This window comes from Sorex araneus, chromosome 2 (genome assembly GCF_027595985.1).
Source record: "Sorex araneus isolate mSorAra2 chromosome 2, mSorAra2.pri, whole genome shotgun sequence".
Taxonomy (NCBI): Eukaryota; Metazoa; Chordata; class Mammalia; order Eulipotyphla; family Soricidae; genus Sorex; species Sorex araneus.
Genome location: NC_073303.1, coordinates 82,327,173 through 82,351,832, shown reverse-complemented (window position 1 = coordinate 82,351,832; position 24,660 = coordinate 82,327,173). Strand labels below are relative to the sequence as shown.

General features: G+C 37.5%; 1 protein-coding gene across 1 annotated transcript in view; it reads right to left on the bottom strand.

Annotated features, from left to right (window-relative positions):
* The window catches only part of LOC101548894 (cytochrome P450 7B1), a 201,220-nt gene that overhangs the window by 11,577 nt on the left and 164,983 nt on the right, over positions 1 to 24,660 (bottom strand). The window contains exons 3-5 of the mRNA XM_055126896.1: positions 17,724 to 18,311; positions 17,045 to 17,251; positions 1,039 to 1,214 (exon numbers count right to left, since the gene is read on the bottom strand). Of these exons, the coding sequence (XP_054982871.1) occupies positions 1,039 to 1,214; positions 17,045 to 17,251; positions 17,724 to 18,311 (971 nt within the window). The remainder of the gene's footprint in view (positions 1 to 1,038; positions 1,215 to 17,044; positions 17,252 to 17,723; positions 18,312 to 24,660) is intronic.

The following is a 24,660-nucleotide window of genomic DNA, read 5'->3' as shown; positions in this document are numbered from 1 at the left end:
TATGAACCATTCAAAGAGAGCACAGAAGTTTCCCTTTGAAAAGTGTCATTTTAGATATATATAATAATATATTTCATATATATATATAAACACCTCCCCAAACCCAACAAACACTGCAGCAATACTACTTCATGAGAAGGCCAGGCAGAATATAACTACATTCAATTTGCATGCAGGTGGTGAACCTCTGAAGTAGTATTAAGGGATAAGCCAGGGTGGATTAATTTCCAGCCTTTGATATTCATTAACTCCAGCCTCAGAAAAAAAATACAAGAGGATGACACAATTACCCTCAGAGCTTCACCGGTGAGCAGCAGCTTTACAATTTCAGGTTCATAATGCCATCCTAATGGATCAAGAGGGGGCATGTGCTTTAGTAAGAGGTGAAATGTATATGGACCCAACTGTAGCAGTCATGGTATTTGACTCTGAACAGTCAACCTCTTTCTGGATGTACTTTGTGAAATAGCTATTGTTATTCATTCCTAAGATTGCTAATGGTCCACCAAACAAAAGTTAGCTTACCTAAAAGGAATGATGTCCAAAATAGAATGCATGTTTCATCCAAAGAACCTAGATAGTCTCATTATTATATTTTTATTTTTAGGTCAAATGCAAAACTTTTAAAAAGAGCCACCCTTAGGAAACACTACAGTAAAAGGGAAAATATTCCCATTAGGGAGAAAAATCAGTCATCAAGTTGCCTGAAATTCTTTCTGGAATTAGGCGGTGAGAGGATGAGTTGGAAACCATGAGAAAAACGGGGTCAGAGAGCTAGTACAGGAGATAAGGCACATGTCTTGCTTGGGAATGAGCCCTGGTTCAAGTGACATTGTAAATGATCTCTTGAGCACCACCAGGGGTCACTCCTGAGCACAGAGTCAAGAATTGACCCTGAGCACTGTAGGGTATATACAGTCCACGCCACTCTACCACTGCGCGTCCCCACCCCCACCAAGAAAAGAAGTCATGAATGAGGAAGAGACAGATGCTGACCGTATCTAGAAATACAAGTGAACTGGCTTGATGTTTTCTTACCTCTGGAGCGTCAAAGATTTCGGGGTCATAGTGCATGAACTGAGGAAAGATAGCTACCAGGTCTCCCTTTCGCAAACTGTACTTTCTGGTCTCAAAATTCAGAATCGTATCTTCTTGAACAGAACGAATGATGCTTGAAAGTGAGCAGAGTCGTAAAGTCTCCAGGATGGTGCTTTCTGTGGGAAGCAAAAACGCCAAGTTATTCAAACAAAACAACAAAAATACCTGCTCTGGAGATGTGCTCTCTTTTTGCTATAAAGTGCACTGCTGATCGCTTTGGTTGGAAAGGAAGCCCTTTCCTAATCAGATCTATTGAACGTCAATCTGCAGACAATGAGAGTGAGAAGAGGAAGGGGCAAGACCTGGCCCAGTACAGGTCAGGGGTATTTCACAGACAGGAAGCAAATAGTACTGTACTGGGACAGTGTCATTAATTTTGATTTAGGTGGAAAAGAACGACTGCAGGAGAGGAATGCCAGTGTTATGAGTATGCATATTGTAAATAGTGCACATAGTCTAGTCTAGTCTAGTGAGTTATTTCACCAACCTTCAGAACAGTAATGCCTTGGAAGCCAGGCTTAAGCATTTAATAACCACTTAGGCAGCTAATAGTAAAGTAATTGCAATAGTGCTTTCTGAGACAGCTTAACACTTACTTCTTTTATGTGAGCTGTAAATAAAATGTGAGTCAGCATTTGCTGGAAAATTTCAAAAGGAAAATACTTCTATTGAATTTAAAATAAAGCTGTATTTTCTTTAGCATCCTGAGAAAATAACAGCTATCATCATAACCTGGAAGATTCCAGAAACTGAATGTCCTTGCTTTCCCAGTGGCCTTCACCTTTTGCTCCTAGCACGACAGATTTTATGGCTAATTTCCGGCAATTTATCCTGGCAGTTTGAGGAAGAATTCCTTTGGGAATAATATGCATAATTTGCATAAATCATTCTGATAGCATGCATATCAGCATGTAGCTCCTGTCTAGGTTTGCATCTCTGCCTTCATAATCAAAACTGACTATGTTTTCACCAGCGTGAATGGGCCCTAGAATATAAAGCTTGATTCTTTCTAATCAGCAATGTGAAAAAAGCTCCAAATTGAGTTTCTTCCCCCTTAACATGGTAACAAAAGATTGTATTTATGGCGTGCAATTTAACTCCCCCGCCCCCTGCCCCCTGCACAAACACAAACACAGTCTGGTTTCTTAGTGTTCAGCAAAACTCTGAAACATCGAGTACCCAATTATTACATTATAGATACAGACCAGTCAGGGAGGGCTTGCATCAGCCAGAAAAGAAAAATAAATGCTACTTCACAAAAATTCAAAGTAAGCCGTTTGCATAGGACTATCTAATAGCTTTGGGTGCCTTCTCCCAGGAGTTTTTTCCCTAAGCATGCATTTGTCTAAAGAAATGAGGCTGTGGTCAGCTGTGTGTGGCCAGTGTGGTGATTCAATGTGACGTACTGTGAGGCTGTGCATATTCTCTTGGACTGCCTTCGTTATTATAATCAGGCAGAGTCAAATCGGTTTGTTGTGTGATGAGGCCAGAAGAGAACTTTGGTTTTGGAATATGGACTCTACTGCATAGCCACAAGGCACCTGACATGACGAATTTCAGCCGGCAGGACACCAGTGACCAATATTTCTATGGCGAAGAGCAAGGGTCAGCTTCCTGTGCATGGCTGCTGGCTCTGTTGGGTCCACAGCAGCACCGCATCATTTTAGCTTGTGGTGTGAAATGGTAGCTGACATATGTAGCAGTGCTGTTCGCCCAAACAAGTCCGGTAGGGGAGAGGGAGGAAGAAATACAAAGGCAAAATCATTGTGGGGTGTCCACTGTGACAGGGCAGGCATTTAACAATCCAAATAACACGGTCACATCCCATTGGTCATGTGCGCACGGGAAGCATGGCAGCGTGCACCCACTGCAGTATCACAAATGACAATTGGGCAAGCAGATCTTATGCAGAAGTTAATCACAATAATGGAGCACAAAGTGTGGCTTAGCGGTCAGATCGTAAATGACAAATCTGTTTTACCTTCCAGCACCAGTTATGTGTGCAAGATGAAGTTGGCTCTCTTGTGCTGAGCCATCATGCCGATAATCATTAGCCGACAAAAGTAATGAGTTGCATTATTATCAACAATGCAGGGGAGGGGTCTTCCATGGCTCTGTGTTGTAACACACAGGCACAAAAGCCAGCCGCTTTTCGAACAGCCCCAGTAAGAATGCAGACAGAGCTATATGTTGAGAAGAATGACAACTGCACAATAAAAAAAAAAAAATTGCAGCCTCTACTTGTAGTTGTCATAGTTGAGCAGACACCAGCCAGTGCCACTGACAGACCAGCTGGGCCCTGGGAGGACTTCCCCGCTGCACCAGGAGGTACAGTAAATTATCCTGCACGGTAGAGCAACATCTGTTTCTGTGCTAGTGCCGAACAAACAAGGCAATTTAAAACATACCAAGGGATAACCAAGCAACAAATGAACATGACCCTCATTCCCTCCCCCCCTTCTCACACACGAGGTGCTAAACTTCATTGTGCAAGCACTCCATGAAAGAGAGGCCAGGTTGGTTTTTGATAAGGTGTTGTCAGAGAGATTTTACATATTTCCAAAATGGAAAGAAAAAGCTTATAGTATTGTTATTCTTAGAATCTTCCTTCCCCCTTCTATCTTCATTTCTTTTATACCAAAGCTAGCACTCAGTTCTCAATTTGCTCTAGAATTAAAAAAAAAAAACTTTCCATATACTTATAAATATTCAGTCTTTAAACCTAATTTGCTATACTTAGTTCACATGCCTTCAAGCATTTGTCTTCCAATTTCCACTGAATAAATGCGTACTAATGAGAACTAGAGCAAGCTGCTGAGGCAAAGCTGGGTGACTTGGGTCTGGCCTGCCACCAGCTTGTGATAGGCGGGCAAATTGAGTTAAAATGAAAAGTCTTGTCAGCTAAAATTCAACATGGTAGCCAAACAGCAAGCTGTCAATCATCCAGCCAAAACAAGGGACTGCAGGTAATAAAAGGTCATCGTGATCATTAGTGCATTTGGCTTTCATATGCAAGTTAATTTTAATTAAACATGATCCCTATCTGTAAATGTTTTATAAAACTTATTGTGCATAATGGATTGCTAATTTATACTAACATTTAGCAGGTAATAGGATCCTCTATTTATTACATGCATTGTAGAAAAAGGATTATCAAGAATGCAAATATTTGGAGAATAATTTACACCAGGTACTACAAGGTGCCAACGATTGCAATTGTGATTAAGAAAAGGCAGCCTGTGTTGTATTAAGAATTGAGTTTTACTAACCTGTACACTCTAGGAAACTGGATTACTAAATTCCTTCATTGAATTTAAAATAAAAAGCGTGAAATACTTTCTTTACCTGACTAGGAATGATTTGCTTCCCTTTTCTGTATTTTGAATTAAACTATCTTGATTAAATATACCTTCTAGGCAAAAATCTGTGGACTGTGTTAAGTGAAGACGGTTTACGATATAATTGTGAAGAAAATGGTAAATGAAAGGAAATTCCACTAAACAGGGCTTTCTTTTTTTCTTTTGCCCTGAGATCTCATTTCTGCTATAATAATTGACAAATGATTTTCTTTTGCAGATTTAAAGTGCTAAAGAAGCTTATGACAATCAATAATGCATATTACAATGCAAACACAACTAAGCACATCCACATTTCTGTCTCACTCATACATGTCTGTATATGTGGAATGAATGCACTGTGACATGGCCAGGCTGTTAATTTGGGTCATCTTAATGATTGGTGCAGACTGTCATACCATCTGATTAGCTATGGTGATCAGTGGATAGCAGTGATGGTTGGAGTGAAATGAATAGTCAGGCTCTATTGCAGTCTGCTGGGACTAAACAGTTGGGCTATTTTAAAAGAATAGCCTTGTAAGGGGGATCTGGAGGCTATGTGCAAGAAGGTGTGGAAACAGAGTGAGGTCTAGAGATATGTGTGTGTTTTTGTATAATTACCTCAAAGACAAGTGAGAAAGAGGTGAACTGTAATAACCAGATAATGTGAAGCAATATAACTATTTTTGACTCAACAATTATAGTTTTTAAGTGGCGTGAAAAATAATTGAGATTAGTGCCTACTTCCCTTCTGCTTTAAGGCCTTGACCCTTGGCTTGCTACTGAAAACAGCACTGTTGTCCCCTTGTTCATTGATTTGCTACTGAAAATAAGGAAATGGAAATTAAGCAATCAGATGTTTAATAGATGTTTGTTAAGTTTCTGTTTGGCTCAAGGTACTGAGTACTGCTACTGGGGGAAAAAGAGATCACAGTGTATGAATTTGGTCTTCATGGACAATACACCCAAAGTTGGAAAATATTTACAAACATAAATGCTCTCCTAAGATACTTATGAACTTCTGATGCATAATTCCAATGATGGATTCAAAAGTTCATTTTAGTTGAAAGGTTTGTTTTCCTTTCTTCATGGTGAGTCAAATTTGTCTACCTCAAATTTCTGCTCTTTACAAAACACAAAAGCTAAAAAATTCCAATCTCTTTTTGTATAATAGTCCACTAAAATAATTAACGATGATTCCTTGCCAATCTTATGTTCTATAAAATTGTGACATTTGTGACATTTAGAATATTCTAAAAGAACTGAGCTCATCAATGCACTTCTTAAAATATGGCAGAACAAGGTTATTCAGTTAGAAAAGTAAAGGGGAACAACATCTGTTTTGCATGAAATGCTTCTATTAATGTCTTTTGGGATCAGTTGAGAAGCAGATTAAAAAAATAATATTATCATTGATTTATTTCAATTTTTCTGACTTCCCAGTGTTTATTAGTCTTGGCGACCCACTAGAATTATCTAAGTCAAAGAAAAAAGTTTTACTTCATACCAATGAAATCAGAATCATGGTATTCAAATAAAAATTTTAAATTAGATTTTTTTCAATCTTGGTTGCCCATTAAAATTACCTGGGGAGCTTTTAAAGCCATCAGCTGCCACTCTGGACCAATAAAACCAGGCCCTTCAGGAGTGGGACCAAATATGAGAATTTTAAAACTCTTGTATAAGTTCCATGAGCAATCAAGGTTGAGAACCATCACTTTAACCCTTGTTTTTTGAAAGCCAAATATGCTACTCTTATGCAAGTTGATTTTTAGGCCTAACTACAAGAATTTGCATTGTAATAAACTTCCTCTTTCAATTCTATCAGCTTTAGTTTCCATCATTCATTACACTATCTAACTCTTGTAGCTCTGTGCTGCCTTGAAAATCTGATAAATGTCCAAATCAGTATTGTTCATTTTTAGTCAATATTTTCTTATGTTTAACATCTAACTATCTGATTTTTGTTATATTCCACTGTAGAAAGTGCTTTTCACTGCTCTTCATATAGAAATTTCTGGCATGACTATTCTAAAGTGTGAAGTTTATTTTTTTAAAAAAGTACCCACAGATTTCTGATATAAATCTCTGGGCTTATCCTCACCCTCAAATCCAGCTGCACTTCAGAATTATTGATAAATATCCCTATAAAAGAAAGATAGCAGTCAGGGGCTGAGCGATAGCACAGCGGGTAGGGTGTTTGCCTTGCACCTGGCCAACCCAGGTTCGATTCCCCGCGTTCCATATAGTCCCCCGAACACCGCCAAGGAGTAATTCCTGAGTGCAGAGACAGAGTAACCCTTATGCATCACCGGGTGTGTGACCCAAAAATAAAATAAAAAAAAAGGATAGCAGTCAAAGTATCCAGATTTCTAAAGTATTTTCCTCCAAGGTTATCAAGGTTATATGGTTATATGATAGGTTTTGAAGTTAGATATATCTGGCATCACTTTATAGCTTTACTGCTCTCTAGTTTTATTATTTGGGTTGTTTAAATAATCTTTCTGAAATTTCTTAACTCAATTAATGATGACATTAACACTTGAAATCAGCTAGTACAGGTAAAGTGGTAGACAGTTCCTCTTACATAGAATAATAATCATTAGTATTATCCTTTGTCTCATCCTAGACTGTAACTTCTGATCTGTTCAGGTGAAATGCAGATGCCTTCCTCCCTCCTTTGCATCTATAAACTTATGCAAGTTATTTAGCAGTCTGAATATTTTATTTATGAAAATAATAAAATAATAGCTGCCTTCCTCCCATTCCACAGTAGGTTAAGATTACACAAACCAATGTCATGTCAATAAAATTCCTTTAAAATCACTTTCATACCTGAAACGGACTAAGTCAATAACTTATGTTATTAAAAAATATTCCATTTTCTCCAAGTGTTCATTCCCTTCTGTCCTCTTCTATCCCAGCCTGCTTACAGAAAATTTACTTAGAAATATTTTATACAACTATTTTGGGAAATCACTGCAAGCTCATAATATTAGAGTTATTATAACATTTCTTTCTTTTAAAAGTACTACAAATTTTTCTGAGTTCCATTTTATTAAAGCACCATTAAGGCAACTTACAAATTATTCACGGTTGAGTTTTAGTTGTACTATGTTCTAGCACCAGTCCCAACACCAGTGTCATCTTCAGCAATACCATTAAAGATGCTTAGCTATACCACTCCTTTACCCTACCAATATATTCAATCAACCCTTGATTCCTGGTCCCCATTGTTTACCATTTTTCACTTTTCCTTGTAGCACTTAGTACAATAACTAAGATGTGGAACCAACCGTGTTGTCCAATCATAGATAAGTTGATCATGAAGATGTGTTGTATATACACAATGTATGACTATACAACTATAAATGATAAAATCAAGCAATTTGCTGCAACATGGATGGAGCTGGGTGATATCGGGCTGAGTTCTATTTTTATGACACCTCCTAGTCTGATATTCTTTACTTGAGCCATATTAACAACTTTCTTGTTTTTTGGATTTTGGGTCACACCCAGAAGTTTCATTTTTATTTTTTACTTTTTGGGTCACATCCAGCGATGCTCAGGAGTCATTTCCTGGTTTGTGCTCAGGAATTAGTCCTGGTGGTGTTCAGGGGACTTTATAGGATGCTGGGGATAGAAGTTGGATCAGCCGTGTGCAAAGCAAACACCCCATCTTATGTATTATCACTCCAACCCCACACCCAGCAGTTTTAAGGGCTTACTCTTGGCTTTGTGCCCAGGGATAACTCCTGTCAGGTTTTGGAGACCAAATGCGGTGTTGACGATCAAACTAGGGGTTGGCTGTATGCAAGAGCCTTGCTTTCTGTACTATCTGTCTGGAACAAATTTTTCCACTTTAGGGATATGTAACTGAAAAAAGTAGGTGCCCTCAAACCACTTAAACAGTGCAGGAGTTACAATCCACTTTGCCATATGTTCATATTTAGGGCATTGTTTCTTTTCTAATTTATGATAAACAAAAAGATGATTCTTGTAGGGTGAGGTGGACATCAATGTGATATTAGGTGGGTTCACAAATGAACCCAAATGAAGAGAAAATTATAAACATTGTAAGGTTGATATTGAGGCTAACTATAGTTTTGTTGGTAGCAACAGATAACTTTATTGAGACTTATTTTTCATTAAGTTATACCACATACCTGTTATAAATATGTATATATGTATATATATGGTTCAATTAAGTATTTCTTTTAAATCATAGTTTATGTGACATGGTTACAAAAGTATTAACATTTATAGTATACTGTTATACACAGTTAATGTCCCTCATCGGCACAAAGTTCCCTGGACACTCCACTGTTGTTCCCATGTCACCACTAATCTACCTCTTCATTCCCCACCTCCACATACCTCCTCCAAATGCCTAATAATTTTTTTCCTTTTAGGCACTGTGACTTATAATATTGTTAATGATAGGGATTAATCTGATTTTTAAAATTCAAGCCAAGAGTGTTATCATTAGATACTGTCTATTCCCTTGTTTCATCTCTCAATATACCACTGACCAGTGAGTTCATCTGATGCGTACCTTTTTCCCTCTGCGTTATTTCACTTAACATGTCAATATTCAGTTTTAGCCACATTACAGCTAACTGTACGTCATCTTTTCCTATATAAAGTAGTATTTTATTGTGTCCATATGCCCTAACTTCCTTATCCATTCACCCGTAGTTGGGAACTAGTTTACACATTCCGATCATTGTACTAAATTCTTTAATAAAATAGATTTGCATATATCTTATCAAATGAATATGTTCTTTTGTGTTTTTCCAAGATGTGGAACCATTGAGCCAAATGCAATAAACTTCTGTTCTTAATTTTGAGAAATCTATGTATTGTTTTCCATAGAGACTGAACCAGATGATATTTCCACTAAAGTGAGTAAGGGTTTCCATTTTCACTGCATGCCTTCTAACACTGATTTTTTCCATTATATTTTATATACATCTTCTCATTGGGAGTATAGTTAAAGGTTGGTTTGGTTTGCATTTACTAAAAATTAATGAGAATTAACACTTTCACATGCCTACTAGTCAATGATATGTCTAATTTGGGGAAGAGTCTGTTCATTTCCTTTCCCCACTTTTTGAGAGGATTATTGCTTTGTACTGTCTATAATTGTGAGAACTTTAGAAATTTTAGAAGCTTTGGTACTTCATATGGTTTATCATGTGCAAATATTTTCTCCACTTAATGATATACCTTTTCATTTTAGCCTGAGTTTCTCTTAACAAGCAAAATTTATAATCAAAATGGCAAGAATCAAAGAAGAGTCTCCTTAAAGAAGTGAGAGAAGAAAAGCATCAATTAGTATAAAAAAAACTTAAATTCACCTCAGACTTCTCAGATGGTACTCTTCAAGCAAAAAGAGAATGGAATTATTTTTTCAAAGTACTGATGAAAAAAACCTGCAACCAAGAATCTCTACCCTACAAGGTAAGGTAGTGATAAAAATACTCTAAGACAAGCAACAACTTAACATTCTTGTTGTATCTAAGCTACCTCCACAAGAAAATAGTTAATGGATTCCTATAATAAAACAATTGAAAAATAAAAAGAACAAGATCCTTATAGAAAACGGCAATAATTCTTTCTTATTAATTTCACTAAAAATTTTAACCTTCCAGTCAGAAGGTATGAGTAGCTGGATGGATTAGGAAACTAAAATCCAATTTTATGCTTCTTATAAGAGACACATTCTCATGATAGATACATGCTAAGAGTGAATTATTGGAAAATAATCATACAGTGATAGATGGAAAAAAGCAGGAATGACCATTACAGTAATAAGACCAAATAGTGCTCAAGCTAAAGAAAGTAATGAAATTAGGATAGACATTACATACTAGTTAAAGGATGAATAGCTCAATAGGAATAAACTCCTATCAACATATATGCAATTAATGAAGGAACAGCAAAACTATATAAAGCAACTGCTAACAGAAAGAAGGAGATATTATGACAGCAACACAATAGCAGTGGGAAATATTAACATCCCATTCTCATCAAACAGATCAACCAAACAGAATATCAATAAAGAAACAAGAGTCCTAATAAGGAACTGAAAGAATTGGAGTAACAGATATATACAGAGCCCTCCATCCCACAACACAATCTTCTGCACTGCACATAGAACTTCCCCAGGAATGCATATAGATGACATGCTGGTGTATCACTTGAGTATCTACAAAGTCCCAAATATAGAAATCATATCAATTATTTTTTAGACCATAATGCCAGGAAGGTATAAAATTAATCATAAAAAGAACATTGAGGGGCTGGAGCAATAGCACAGCGGGTAGGGCATTTGTCTTGCACACGGCCGACACGGGTTCGATTCCCAGCATCCCATATGGTCCCCTGAGCGCCGCCAGGGGTTATTCCTGAGTGCATGAGCCAGGAGTAACCCCTGTGCATTGCTGGGTGTGACCCAAAAGGCAAAAAAAAAAAGAACATTGAGAGAAGTGCCAGTATTTGGAAACTGAACAATACACCATAAAATAACAACTGGATTAAAGAGAGAATCTAGACCGCCGAGATGTGATCCCGGGGGCCGCACGCATGTGCGGCCTCTCCACAGCTGCACAAGCGTGAATCCAGAACCAGCAAAACCTCTTTCGGCATGGGCAACTCCTCGCAGAATGTCTCCAGCCTGAGAACTAAGCCTCGGCCCCATGCCCGCCCAGGAGGGGAAGGTATTTCTCTCTCTCTCTCTCTCTCTCTCTCTCTCTCTCTCTCTCTCTCTCTCTCTCTCTCTCTCTCTCTCTCTCGCCTCTTTCTCTCCGGGGATGAAGGGTGCGGTGGCCGCCATATTAAGACGACCACAGATTGGGTTTTCAAGCCTGCAATGATTGAATATCTGGAAGAAATCTCCCTGGACTTCTTGTTAAAGTACAGAAATTCAAAACCGCGCGGCCGCTACTGCAGCCGCGCAACCTTATTTGTCTTCACAGTAGGTCTGAATCTAGTGGGGTACTCCTAACAACAATAGTGAGGTTTGTGTTGAAATATTGAATGTAACCAAAGTAAACAGAATGTAAAATGAAACTTATCAGTTACAAGGTAGGGGGTTGGGGGGCGGGATGGGAGGTGTACTGTGTGGGTTTTTTTTTTTTTGGTGGTGGTATATGGGCACTGGTGAAGGGATGGTTGCTTCAGCATTGTATAACTGAGACCTAAGCCTGAAAGCATTGTAATCTTCCACACGGTGACTTAATAAAATAAAATTAAAAAAAAATAAAGAGAGAATCTAAGAAAAAAGATTTCTTAGAACGAATAACAATGAAGACACAAACTACCAGAATCTGTGGAACACAGCAAAAGTTGCACTAAAAGGGTTTCATAGCAATACAGGCTTATACCAGAAAACAGAAAAGCTCAAATTAAAAACAAAAACAAAAGCAAAACACAACCTAACTCCATATCTTGATAAACTAGAAAAAGAAAAGCACAGAATAACAAAGCAAGTAGGAAGAGGAAAATTTTAAAATGACTACAATTAAATATTGAAGAAAGAAGCCATTCTCATTGAGTGCATGCTATCCATTCCTCAAAATTTTGACTTTGAGACTGTTCTCTCTTTGCATTTTTTGTCATTTTCTCCGTGAATCATTTTTTACCTTTTCCTTTTTCCTAATCAAAACCATATTTTCCTTTATTGGGAACTGCATATCTACCCCACGTTTTTCCCCTTCTAAGAAAACTGAAAACTTTTTACTTTTATCTGAATTGTTCAAATCTACAACCTCTATTCTTTAAAAAATATTTTTATTGTTGTAGTTAAGGTAACCACATGTTTATAATAGTGCTATTGCTTAAGGTCTGTATGTAAAGTTCTAGCACTTCACCAGCACCAAAGTGCTCAATAACCCCCAGCAATGTCTTTGTGTTACTCAGTCCACCTCTTCATTCTCCCCAAGCTTCTATTCTATAAGCAACGCTGCTATTGAGATTTAGATCCCCAATAATAATTATCTGAAACCACTTGTATTAACCAATGTACTCTAAAATTCATTTAAAATTTAAAATCCTTTATTAAACATCTAGAGATACCAAATTTTAGCTGGGTCATGATAGACAGAATCCTTATACTATTATATGAATACATAAGAGCATAAAGTATAAAGTTGTCTTTTTCCTTTATAAATGGAAAAGGTATTGCTTTTTAAAAAAAATCTCAGTGGCACTGAGAAAAGCACAATCCCATAATAAGCTGATTACTCTGAGTTGCATAAGTAAAACTTCATATTTAAGAGTCCCCTATAGGAACTCAAGGATCTCTAGGTAAGTAAAGTAACTCTGAAAGACAAGGACAAATTGCTCATGTTCTCCTGTGGCATACAGAATAGCAGATCCAAGGAATGGAGGATATCAAAGGTGGGTGAAACACTGAATCTAAATTCCAGAAACAAAAATTTCAAGGAAGGAGAGAAACAGAGGTGGGTGGGGAGTGCATAAGGGTCAGGGATATTGGGTCATCTGTGGTAAAGGGGCAAGGTGTGTTTGTATATATAGAAACCACTACACCCAACACCACTAGAAGTATGGGTCCCGAACTGCAATAAATACACTAAAACGGGATCTGCAAAGGAGACAGGGTTAAGGCAAGAACAAAACTGAGGTCTTGGTGGAGGGATGGGTTCCCAGGTTGGTGGAATTGGAGGGGGAACATTGTAGCCTGAAATCCTCTTGCAAATAACTCTGCACTAAGTCACAATGCCTAAATAAAAGCTCAAAAATAATAAGAGTCCCATGTAGGAAGTGCTATAAAAAGATCAGTGAAAGGTCTTGGGCATTTTGAAGGTGATGAATGTTCAGTAGCTTTGTACATAAAACTGTAACGATCAACACTGTTGTGACATGTTACCTCAAGTATAATTAAAAATGTCCAATCTATATTATACATTTAAACTTTTGCTGACGTTAAGTGTATATTAAAGTCAAAGGAGATCTGAAATATGCTAGGTCTCCAGGATTGAACCCTGAGTATCAATAATATATACACAATAATTTACATCATAATAAAGCCATGCTCCATTGGACTCTGTCTACAATGATTCTAAATAAGAAAAATCATTTTTATTCAGGAATAACACATTTATTTCTAAGGCATTCACATTTTTCTTTTATTCAGGAATAACACATCTATTTCTATGGCATCCAAATTTTCCTTTGCATCCTTGTTTTAGTAATCAGTTTACTGTCAGATACAAATTCTATAAAAGTCTTCTATTTGTTATAGTAAAATCAAAATTATCTTTCTTTGTAAAATAAGGGAGCAGAATTCTTTCATTCTTTTCATCCAGTTGACCTTTCCACTTATAGTAATAAAGTATATAGATTTTTTAAAAAAAGTTAACTATATTTAAAACATGCATAACTCTTAAAGAGACCTACACACACTCATATACATACTCAAACAAATTCAATCTGCATAAAAAAGTCAATCTTGCAGAAGAAAAAATGTACATTATTTTCTAGAAAATTAAATTATCATAATGAATAACACTGGCCTCTGTTGGTATTGGAGGCTTTGAATTTGGTTGCTTCGATGCTGCTCCTCCGAGAGGGGCTTAACAGTTGGGATGGTTGTTGTTTATCACCGAGGACAACTGAATCCCTGAATTTATCTATGGACTTAAACAGACTAAATAACTCACTCTGGAGCTTGACATTTCTTCTGATCAAATTAACGGAATGTTTTGTTTTTGTTTTTTTTTTTTTTTTTTGCTTTTTGGGTCACACCTGGCTATGCACAGGGGTTATTCCTGGCTCTGCACTCAGGAATTACTATTAAAAATGATTATTTCTTTCAATAGAGGAGTTAAAAGCTAAGGAATAAGGGAATAAACTTCAACTTTTAAAAGAGTAATAGGTACAGAATACTACATATATCTATTTCTTGAAAGATTATTTGAATTATTTCCCAGTAAACTTAGTCTGGGCTGAAGCAATAGCACAGTGGTAGGGCGTTTGCCTTGCACACGGCTGACTTGGGTCCAATTCCTGCGCCCCTCTCGGAGAGCCTGGCAAGCTACCGAGAGTATCCTGCCCTCACGGCAGAGCCTGTCAAGCTACCCGTAGTGTATTCAATATGCCAAAAACAGTAACAAGTTTCACAATGGAGATGTTATTGGTGCCCGCTTGAGCAAATCGATGAGCAATGGGATGACAGTGACAGTGATGACAGTGACAGTGACAGTGAAACTTAGTCTGATTTATAAAATACAATTAAAATTACTTGAGTATATGGAAACTTAATCTTGGTCCTCATTTAAACCATAACTTTTCTATCCCCAAGATACTCTGCATCTAAGTGAAGGTAACAACCCATAATTTTATGCAAGATTTGTTGCTTAATAATTATGAATAGAAAATAATTATAATAATAATATTATAATAATACAGAAATTATTTTCTTACTTTTAGCAAATTTATAATTACTTTGGTAATTATATGTGAAAGACTATGAACTACAAGGTAACACAGTTTTCCTAGTAGACTGTTAAGGTAATACAGGTTTCTTAGTTGACTGAAAAACTAGCAAACTGTCTTGACAAGGCAAGCTTCATGGCATTGTATCTGTGGATTTTACTATACCAGTGGAAACAATCCCTGGAGCACTGTGGCCATTATTCTTTTTTTTTTGTTTGTTTTTAACTGGCTCCTCTGCCATCTCTATATTTCAACTATTTTTTTTTAAATTTATTTATTTTTAATTAGAGAATCACCGTGAGGGTACAGTTACAGATTTATACACTTTTGTGCTTATACTTCCCTCATACAAAGTTCGGGAACCCATCCCTTCACCAGTGCCCATTCTCCACCACCCGTAAACCCAGCGTCCCTCCCACCCTCCCCAATCCCATCTCCCCCCCACCCCACCCTGTCACTGTGGCAAGGCATTCCCTTCTGTTCTCTCTCTCTAATTAGCTGTTGTGGTTTGCAATAAAGGTGTTGAGTGGCCGCTGTGCTCAGTCTCTAGCCCTCATTCAGCCCGCAACTCCCTTCCCCCACATGGCCTTCGACTACAATGTAGTTGGTGATCGCTTCTCTGAGTTGACCTTTCCCCGGAACGTGAGGCCAGCCTCGAAGCCATGGAGTCAACCTCCTGGTACTTATTTCTACAGTTCTTGGGTATTAGTCTCCCACTCTGTTATTCTATATACCATAGATGAGTGCAATCTTTCTATGTCTGTCTCTCTCTTTCTGACTCATTTCACTCAGCATGAAACTTTTCATGCCCATAGTGGCCATTATTCTTAATGACAACTGGTGTCAATATTAATCAAACCTATAGAACCTTCGCTACCACAGGTCATCACCACAGAACCTGGAACATAATTAAGAAGATAAAAAACTGAGGATGACAAAGCCTAAAATATTTGCCAATGGGGAGTCGGAGAAAGAGTACAGCGGATAAGGTATTTGCCTAGCATGTGACCACTGTCGGTTTGATCCCTGAATGCAGAGCAGGAGTAAGCCCTGAACATCACTGGATGTGGCCTCCAACACTCCCCCTCCCTGCCCTGCAAATAACACACAAAAAGACCAAACCAAAAAACCAACCAAACCAAAAAAAATTCCTATAGTCAAAGCAGTGAAATGTGCGTGTGTGTGTGTGTGTGCGCGCACGTGCACATGCATGTGTGTGTGTGTGTGTGTGTGTGTGTGTGTGTATACTTACTCCTAACTTTTCCAATAGGACTTGAGATATTGTACAATAAGAAGTACCACAATACTGAAAGATTAAAGAACTCATTGATATGGGACTCAACTTTGTGGACTGAAGTTAATCCCCATAATGAAAATGAAGAGTCTATCAAAACTAGGAAAGGAGAATCCAATCCACCATCATAAAAAGCTCATGTCCTAGGTTTATAAAACTATGAAGAAATGGAAAAAAGATGAGTTCCCGACCTTAAGCATCTCTGAAATAGTGACCAGACATATACCATGGGCTAGTGAAATAAATAGAAATACTTTTATTTCATATATAGTTTTCAGTTGTTGCTTTTCCCCTCTTTCTTTCCCTCCCTTTCTCTGTTTACCCCTCTAGTGCATTTATATCATGAACTTCCAGTGAAAATCACTTTTATTAAATGTTTAAGAACTATAAACTCCAACTGTATAAAACATCATAATCTCTGTCTAAAAATATATACACTGTTTTCTGGAAGAAAAAAAATCTGCGCATAGGTTGCCTTTTGGAAGTAATTTCTTTTTCAAATCTCAACTACTTTTATTGTCAAGATAGTGCAGAAATGTTGGAAAAGCATTAGCATACCAACAGATGCTCTGAATCAAATGACTTAATAGGCATAAACTTTTTTCCCCTCAAATAATTGCAAAGCTTTGGTTTAGCCTTTTACATACCTTGCATAGTTAATTACCTAGGTCTTAATGTTTACATGCAATGAGAGTATCTACAGCTATAAACTACATAATTTATAATTGATGTAAATGGGTGTTATTATGTCAATTAGGCAGCTGTGTCCTCCACCTCTTCATAAACAGCTTTGAGTGATAAACTGAGTTTGTAGATAGCTACCTTCTTCTCTTCGTAACAGATAAAAATAAATTACCTAGGTAGATCAGGCTGTCCAATTGTTCTCTGGTGAGGTGGATGGAAAATTCAGAACCTTTCTTGTAACCTGTTGACTGCAGCAAATGGTCAATTTCGTCACGCAGCACTGCCATAGCTTCTGGGTGCTGTAGAACATAATACATTGCCCAGAACATAGTTGGAGCAGTGTTTGCCACGGAGGCCCAGAGAAAGCCTAAATGATGTGCTGGGAGAAAATAAGTGAAAAGGAAGATTAATAGCGTTTATTACACTGATTAGATTTGCAGTGTGCTAATTAAAAGATGTTAGGACACAGACCCAGCCAAGGATCAGTGCATGCTAATGAGGACCAATAGGCTTCTGAAGTCTAATTTTCTGCTTAATGAGAATAGTTTAAAATGTAATGTGTGTGGGTGTGTGTGTGTGTGTGTGTGCGTGTGGAGGTGGGGGATGAGATAAGAGGAATAAATGCAGCTTAGTTATACACTTTCTCATTATCACCATTAAGTATCTTGTTTTACCATCTCAGCAAAAAAAAAATCAATTATCACAGAGGGTTGCTTCAGAGTAAAACATTTTATCATTAGCCAATTAGAAAGAGCATAAAAATTTTCAAGGTCACCATTTTGTCTTTTTATTTCAAAGGTCTACTGTAAATTATTTTATTTTAGACAAGCAATCATTCAGAAGTTTCTTACCTCCTATTTCAGTGTCCTCAAGTGAATAGTATTTCTCTAGGACATTTTGCCTCATTTGAAGAATTTCTGACCCTCCATGCATCTTAGATATGTTTTCTGATGTCAAACTTTTTATAAGTTTCTTTCGAATAGACTTGATATTTCCTAGAAACTCATGGGGTATGTCTGATAATAAATAAGAAAACTTGTCATTAAATTTTATAAAATCGTCTCTTATTTCAGTAATTATTTTCTTATTGCCATCAAGTCTTTTTCCATATATGGTTGAAAATGTGATCTCAAATATTAGCGATGTGCAGAATGAAAACATATGTGCTGTAGTCCAACTTGTGTTTTTTGATAGTTGGGGTCCAAAATCTTGCTTCAAATTCTGTATCATCTTTTCTACGAGCGTGTCCAAAGACTTCCCTTGTAGACACTGGTAGCAGAGGTGGATGTCATGGTTCATAGAATCGTTGTATATCAACTGTTTGATTAAAAATACTTTTGATAAAACTCTACCAGTAAATACATGAAAATTTAATTGTTTGTAATTTTTCTCCACTATCTGGAACTGGAAAGGATCCAAGATAAATGTTATATACTTTCCTGAAAAAAAAAAAGCAAGTTAGGTTAGTTTAGTGGCAAAACAAAAAATACCAAGAATTTGAAAAATTTTTTATCAAAGTTGGAAAAATCTTAATAATTAACATGTAGAAACAGTTTAAAATAATTCATCATTCAGAGATCAACCTTATGTTTTCTTTAAAAATGGAAGACAGAAGAATTTGACAAGCTTGAAATTAAATGTTATGAATCTTTAATTACTTTCAAAAGGAGTATAAAATATTTTTAAAAATTGTGCCTAAATATTTGTATTACTCTTCGAATCTTTTAAAATGATAGTTCCCAAATCACTGACTTATACTTCTAATATCCTCTTCCACCCAACAGCAATTACAAATCAGTTTGCACGAAAACACGTAAACAAATCAAATTGGTAAGATGCCATTAGATTGTTGATTATATACACCTTGATACATGATATTGCCCTAAATTTGGCTAGACAAAATATTTTTAATTCACATTAAGTCATGGTATGAAGAAGTACTCACAAATGAATGTACTCAACACTAACAGTGAATCACATTTGCCAACTGACAAATGCCAGCATTTTCATTTTTTGTAGATGAGAAAAATCATGACTAGGGAGATTTAGTAACACATTCAAGGTCATATACTGGCTTGTGACTAAACAGGACTTCTAGCTAGTACACATCCATTCAAGTCCTCTTCTGTTTATTCATACACTCAATATTTTTTGAGGTCTCATTACTTAATATTCTTTCTCCTTGAGATATAAAAAATATGCATATCATTATCGTGTAGCAAAATAGCAGATCTGCAAATACAACATAAGGGAAGCAGAAAGTGGAATTTGATCCAGTCTGAAGTTACCAAAGGGGTTCCTGAGGTCCCATTTGGTCTTTTCATATAGCATTTAGTCGTTCAAATATGTGTTCTCCAAAATGATTGCATTTAAAGGGTGCTGATGAAAGAATAGATTCCTATTTAGTTTTATTCCATAAGTCTTGCAGGTAGTAGACCTGCAAGTCTATTTTATTATTTTATCTTAAAAAACTGGGGAGGGCCAACCCCATCAGAAAATGGGGCAATGAAGTGAATAGAAACTTTCTTAAAGAAGATATCCAAATGGACAAAAGGCACATGAAAAAATGCTCTTCATCACTAATAATCAGGGAGATGCAGATCAAAACAACAATGAGATATCATCTCACACCACAAAGACTGGCCCATACACAAAAGGGCAAAAGCAACCGAAGTTGGCGCGGATGTGGGGAGAAAGGGATTGCTGGTAGGCATGCCAACTGGTTCAGCCTTTTTGGAAAAAAGTATGGACGCTTCTCAAAAAATTAGAAATTGAGCTCCCATTTGACCCAGCAATACCACCTCTGGGAATATATCCTGGAGAGGCAAAAAGTATAGCAGAAATGACATCTGTACTTGTATGTTCATTGCTGCACTGTTTACAATAGCCAAAATCTGGAAAAAATCCAAGTGCTCAAGAACAGATGACTAAAGAAACTTTGGTACGTCTACACAATGGAATACTATGCAGCTATTAGAAAAGATGAAGTCATGAAATTTGCATAAAAGTGGATCAATATGGAAAGCATCATGTTAAGTTAAATGAGTCAGAAAGAGAGGGGCAGACATAGAAAGATTGCACTCATCTGTGGAATATAAAGTAACAGAATGAGAGATTAACAACCAAGAATAGTAGAGATAAGGACTAGGAGGCTTACTCCACGACTTGGAAGCCAGCCTTACGTGTTGCGGGAAAAGGCAGCTCAGTTAGAGAAGGGAACACCAAGTAAAAGGTATTTGGAGGACCCGCTCAGGTTGGGAGATGCGTGCCGAATGTAGACTATAGATCAAACACAATGGCCACTCAATGCCTCTATCGTGAACTCACAACACCCACAAGGACAGAGAGAACAAAAGGGAATGCCCTGCCACAGAGGCGGGGTGGGATGTGGGGTGGATGGGGTGGGGGTGGTGGGAGGGACACTGGGATCATTGGTGGTGGAGAATGGGCACTGGTGGAGAGATGGGCACTCAGTCATTGTATGACTGAAACACAAGCACGAAACTTGTAAGTATGTAATTGTACCTCACGGTGATTCACTAATAAAAAAACCCAAAAACCAAAAAACAAAACTGGGGAGGGGCATGCATCCAAGTGGTGCTGAAAAGGCTTAAGGAACCTTTCAGCAATCTTGGCTAACCATGCCTTCAATTCAATGTGAGGCCTGGAGGGTTCAGTACTTCTCTGGCTGGAGCCAGAGATTACCTGGGCCACCATGGTAAGTGTTTTGGGCCCCAGGAGCCACACCTGGCAGTATCTGGGAGACTTTAGGGCACACCCAGTAATGCTGGAAGACCATGTTGAAGGAGGTTTGATCCCAAGTCTATTTTTGACATGGGTCTCAGATTTTTACTAAAAGGCACTTTGAGAAACACAGTCATACTTAAGTAGTATCACTGCCCCCAGCACCGTGTAATCCCATCAACGGCCAACATCCAGAGACTTAAAAGCAAGCTCCCGGAAGCGATATCTTATAGCCTACTTCTCCCTCTGGGAGAAACTGGCAAGCTACTGAGAGTTTCCTGCCCACATGGGAGAACCTTGCAAACTCCCCATGGCATATTCATATGCCAAAGCCAGTAACAAGCTGGGTCTCATTCCCTTGACCCTGAAAGAGCCTCCATTGCAGAATCATTGGGAAAGATGAGTAGAGAGAGGCTTCTAAAATCTCAGGGCTAGGATGAATGGGGACGTTACTGAGACCACTCGAGAAATTCGATGATCAACTGGATGATGATGATGATGATGATGATCACTCTCAAAGCTTTCAGGGGCCTTGCAGAGATTCTCCCTCCCACCTCTCTCAGTCCGCCATTATTTGAAGGTAGAGTTGAGGAGGTCATCATGATAGTACACTGGGGAGGGCAACTGCCTGCATATAGCGGACCTGGGTTCAATCACTGGTACCCCATATAGTCCCCCAAGACCTCCAGGAGTGATCTCTAAGCACAGAGTCAGGAGTAAGTCCTGAGAACTGCGTGGGTGTGGCCCAAAACAGAAACAAAAGTGCTTAAGAAAGTTCAATGTGATTAAAGGTCCAAATTATGCTCCTATTTTTAGTGGCAGATCCTGGACCAGACATCACTCCCCATTCCCTGCTATGTCATTTATGCAGTGCTAATTTCTTCTCACTAGAGTACGGTTTTAAGATTCTTTCTAACTAGAAGCACTTTATAGATAACATTCAATAATGACCTTTAATGGGGCCTTTCTTTGGAAGAACACACATGATGTTTAAATGATTCTAGAGGGGCTGGAGTAATAGTACAGCAGGTAGGGCATTTGCCTTGCACACGGTCGACCAGGGTTCTATTCCCAGCATCCCATATGGTCCCCCAGAACCGCCAGGAGTAATTCCTGCATGTGAAGACAGGAGTAACTCCTATGCACTGCCGGTTGTGACCCAAAAATCAAATAAAAATAAAAAGATTCTAGGAATTTTAATGCTTATTAATCATCTTTTAGAAAATAATCTGTCACTCTCACTGTCATCCCATTGCTCATCGATTTCCTTGAGCAGGCACCAGTAATGTTTCCATTGTGAGACTTGTTGTTACTGTTTTTGGCATATCGAATACGCCATGGGTAGCTTGCCATGTGGGCCGGATACTCTCAGTAGCTTGCTGGGCTCTCTGAGAGGGACAGAGGAATTAAGCCCAGGTTGGCTGCATGCAAGGCAAATGCCCTACTTGCTGTGCTTTCGCTCCAGCTCTGTTAGAAAATAATTTAGAAAATAATAGACATATAAATAAATAGGGACTAAAGTTTGTAGAGTGATCTGCACTTTCCTCTTCATCTCGCTGTCCCTGTATTTGCATGCATACATATGTGTATATCTGTGACAAATTCTCTCTTGTTACTTATGGCAATTCTTTCAGCATCATGGAAATTAAATTCAGTTAGGTACAAGATTTGGGATACAGTTTTGAATTATTTTCAACCTAATTCTAGACACAGGGTAAATGTGTTTTTGTTTTACAATTTTACAGCATAATAAGTTTTTAATAGACATGAATATCCATGTGCTATGATTTTTTTCTAAAATAAATATCTTGGATTTTATTTATCCGACTTCCTTTGATTTATTTAATGGCTTAGGAATGAGGGGGAAAGCTAGCATTCTTGTCATATTCTACATATTCTTGTCATATTCCAAAGCCAAAGCCAAATCTTTAAACATTTTTTTCTTTTTTTTTTGCCCTAGGAGAGCAAAATGGACTTTAACTGTATTTGGCATATTTTATGACACCTGCTTTACCATAAAAGCTTAATTAAATAAAATTACCAGCATCTGCCTGACAAATAACTTATAAAGGGGAGTTGGTTTTCATATTTTGCGAAAAATAAATAATTTAAGGGAAAACTGTATTCTCACAGGTGGTGAATCTCGTTTTTTTTTTTTGCTGTCACTAAATAATTTGCTAAATATCTTTAAGATTTAAAAAATTATTCACTAAGATACTTACAAATTTTCTACATATAGGATAAAGAAAAGAAACAAAGCAAAGCAAAGAGATAAAATTATTTTCAGGCATAGAGCACAAACTACTGGCTAATGGGCTCACTGCAGTCAAGGCTGTGAGCACTTCAGAGCTATTATTGTTTATATGCAGGTCAGTCCCTCTCCTCACCTTCCCCTCTCCTCCCTCCATATTTCCTTTCACCTTCTCTTTCACCCTCTCCCTCTCTGGCATATGAAGAGACTATGGGGTTTATTTCAAATAAAAAAAAATAAAACTTGAATGTAGAAACTGGTTATGGTTACCAACCAACTATTGTTAAATGACTTTTTCAAATAACTAGCTGTCACAAATAAAGTTCTTTAAAAAAGTTATTATTTCTCTGTTCTTACCACTATTACTCAACATGTGTAAGTCCTTGCCTTCAACATGTAGGAGTCCTTGCCACAGCAATTGAGCAGGAAAGTGATTTTAAAGAGATATAAATTGAAAAAGAGGAAATCAACTTTTGTATCACTGTCATCTCGTTGCTCATTGATTTGCTCAACCAAACACCAGTAACGTCTCCATTGTGAGACTTGTTGTTACTGGTTTTGGCATAGTGAATACGCCACGTGGGCGAGATACTCTTGGTAGCTTGCCGGGCTCAGCAGGTAGGGCATTTGCCTGGCACACAGCCAACCCAGGTTCGATTCCCATCATCCCATATGATCCCCTGAGCATGGCCAGGAGTAATCCCTGAATGCATGAGCCAGGAGTAACCCCTGTACATTGCCAGGTGTGACCCAAAACGAAAACAAAACAAAACAAAACAAAAAAGGAAGTCAACTTATAAATACCGATGATATGATACTAAACAGAGAACATCCTAAAACTAAAATTCTCCTAAAAAAAAACATACAGTATGGTGGAAGGATACAAAGTCTATATAGAGATATCATTATATTTCTCTACGCAAATAATGAGGTCGAAGAGAGAGGGAAATAAAACAGTGCATTTCAAAGTTGTGCCCCACAAATCAAATTCCTGGGAATAAGTTTAACAAGGGAAGTGAAAGTCTTAGACAGAGAATCATAGAAGACACAGGAAATTCCTCCCTCTGGATTGGAAGGATTAACACAACCGTGGGTACCATTATATCCATGGAAGAGAACTTCTCAGATATATGGTAAATTAATCTTTGACAAAGAAGCTAGATGCTTAAAATGGAGCCTGGTAAACCTCTTCAAGACATGCTAGGAAAATTGGTAAGTCATATGCAAAAAATATAAATTTTTATTCCTATCTCACACTATACACAAAAGTTCCTTCAAAAGTTTGTTTAAAGTGGATTAAGGACCCTGATATTACATGCAAATCTATAGAGTATATCACGGAAAGTATAGCAGAACTCTACATGATATCAACTTCAGAGGCATCTTCTAATGCCTAATTCAGTACCATTAGTGATAAAAAGAGAAGCAAAATAAAGGGTACAACCAGATTAAAAAATTTCTGCACTGTGAAAGAATAATGACTAGAATAAAAAGACACCCTAGTCAATGGGAGAAAATATTTTTTTACCATACATCTGAGAGTGGACAAAAATCCAAGATTTATAAAGTACTCACAGAACTCAACAGAAATAAAACATCAAGAAATGGTGAAAGGAGCTGAACTGATATTTCCTTAAAGAAGACTATCAAGATAATAAATAATTTTATGAAACAGTGCTCTTCATTACTATTATCAGAGAAATGCAAATCAAAACAATGAAATATCATCTACAGCAGTGAGAATGGCATATATTAGAAAATGGCATATATTGGGGGTGGGGGGGAAAGGATGT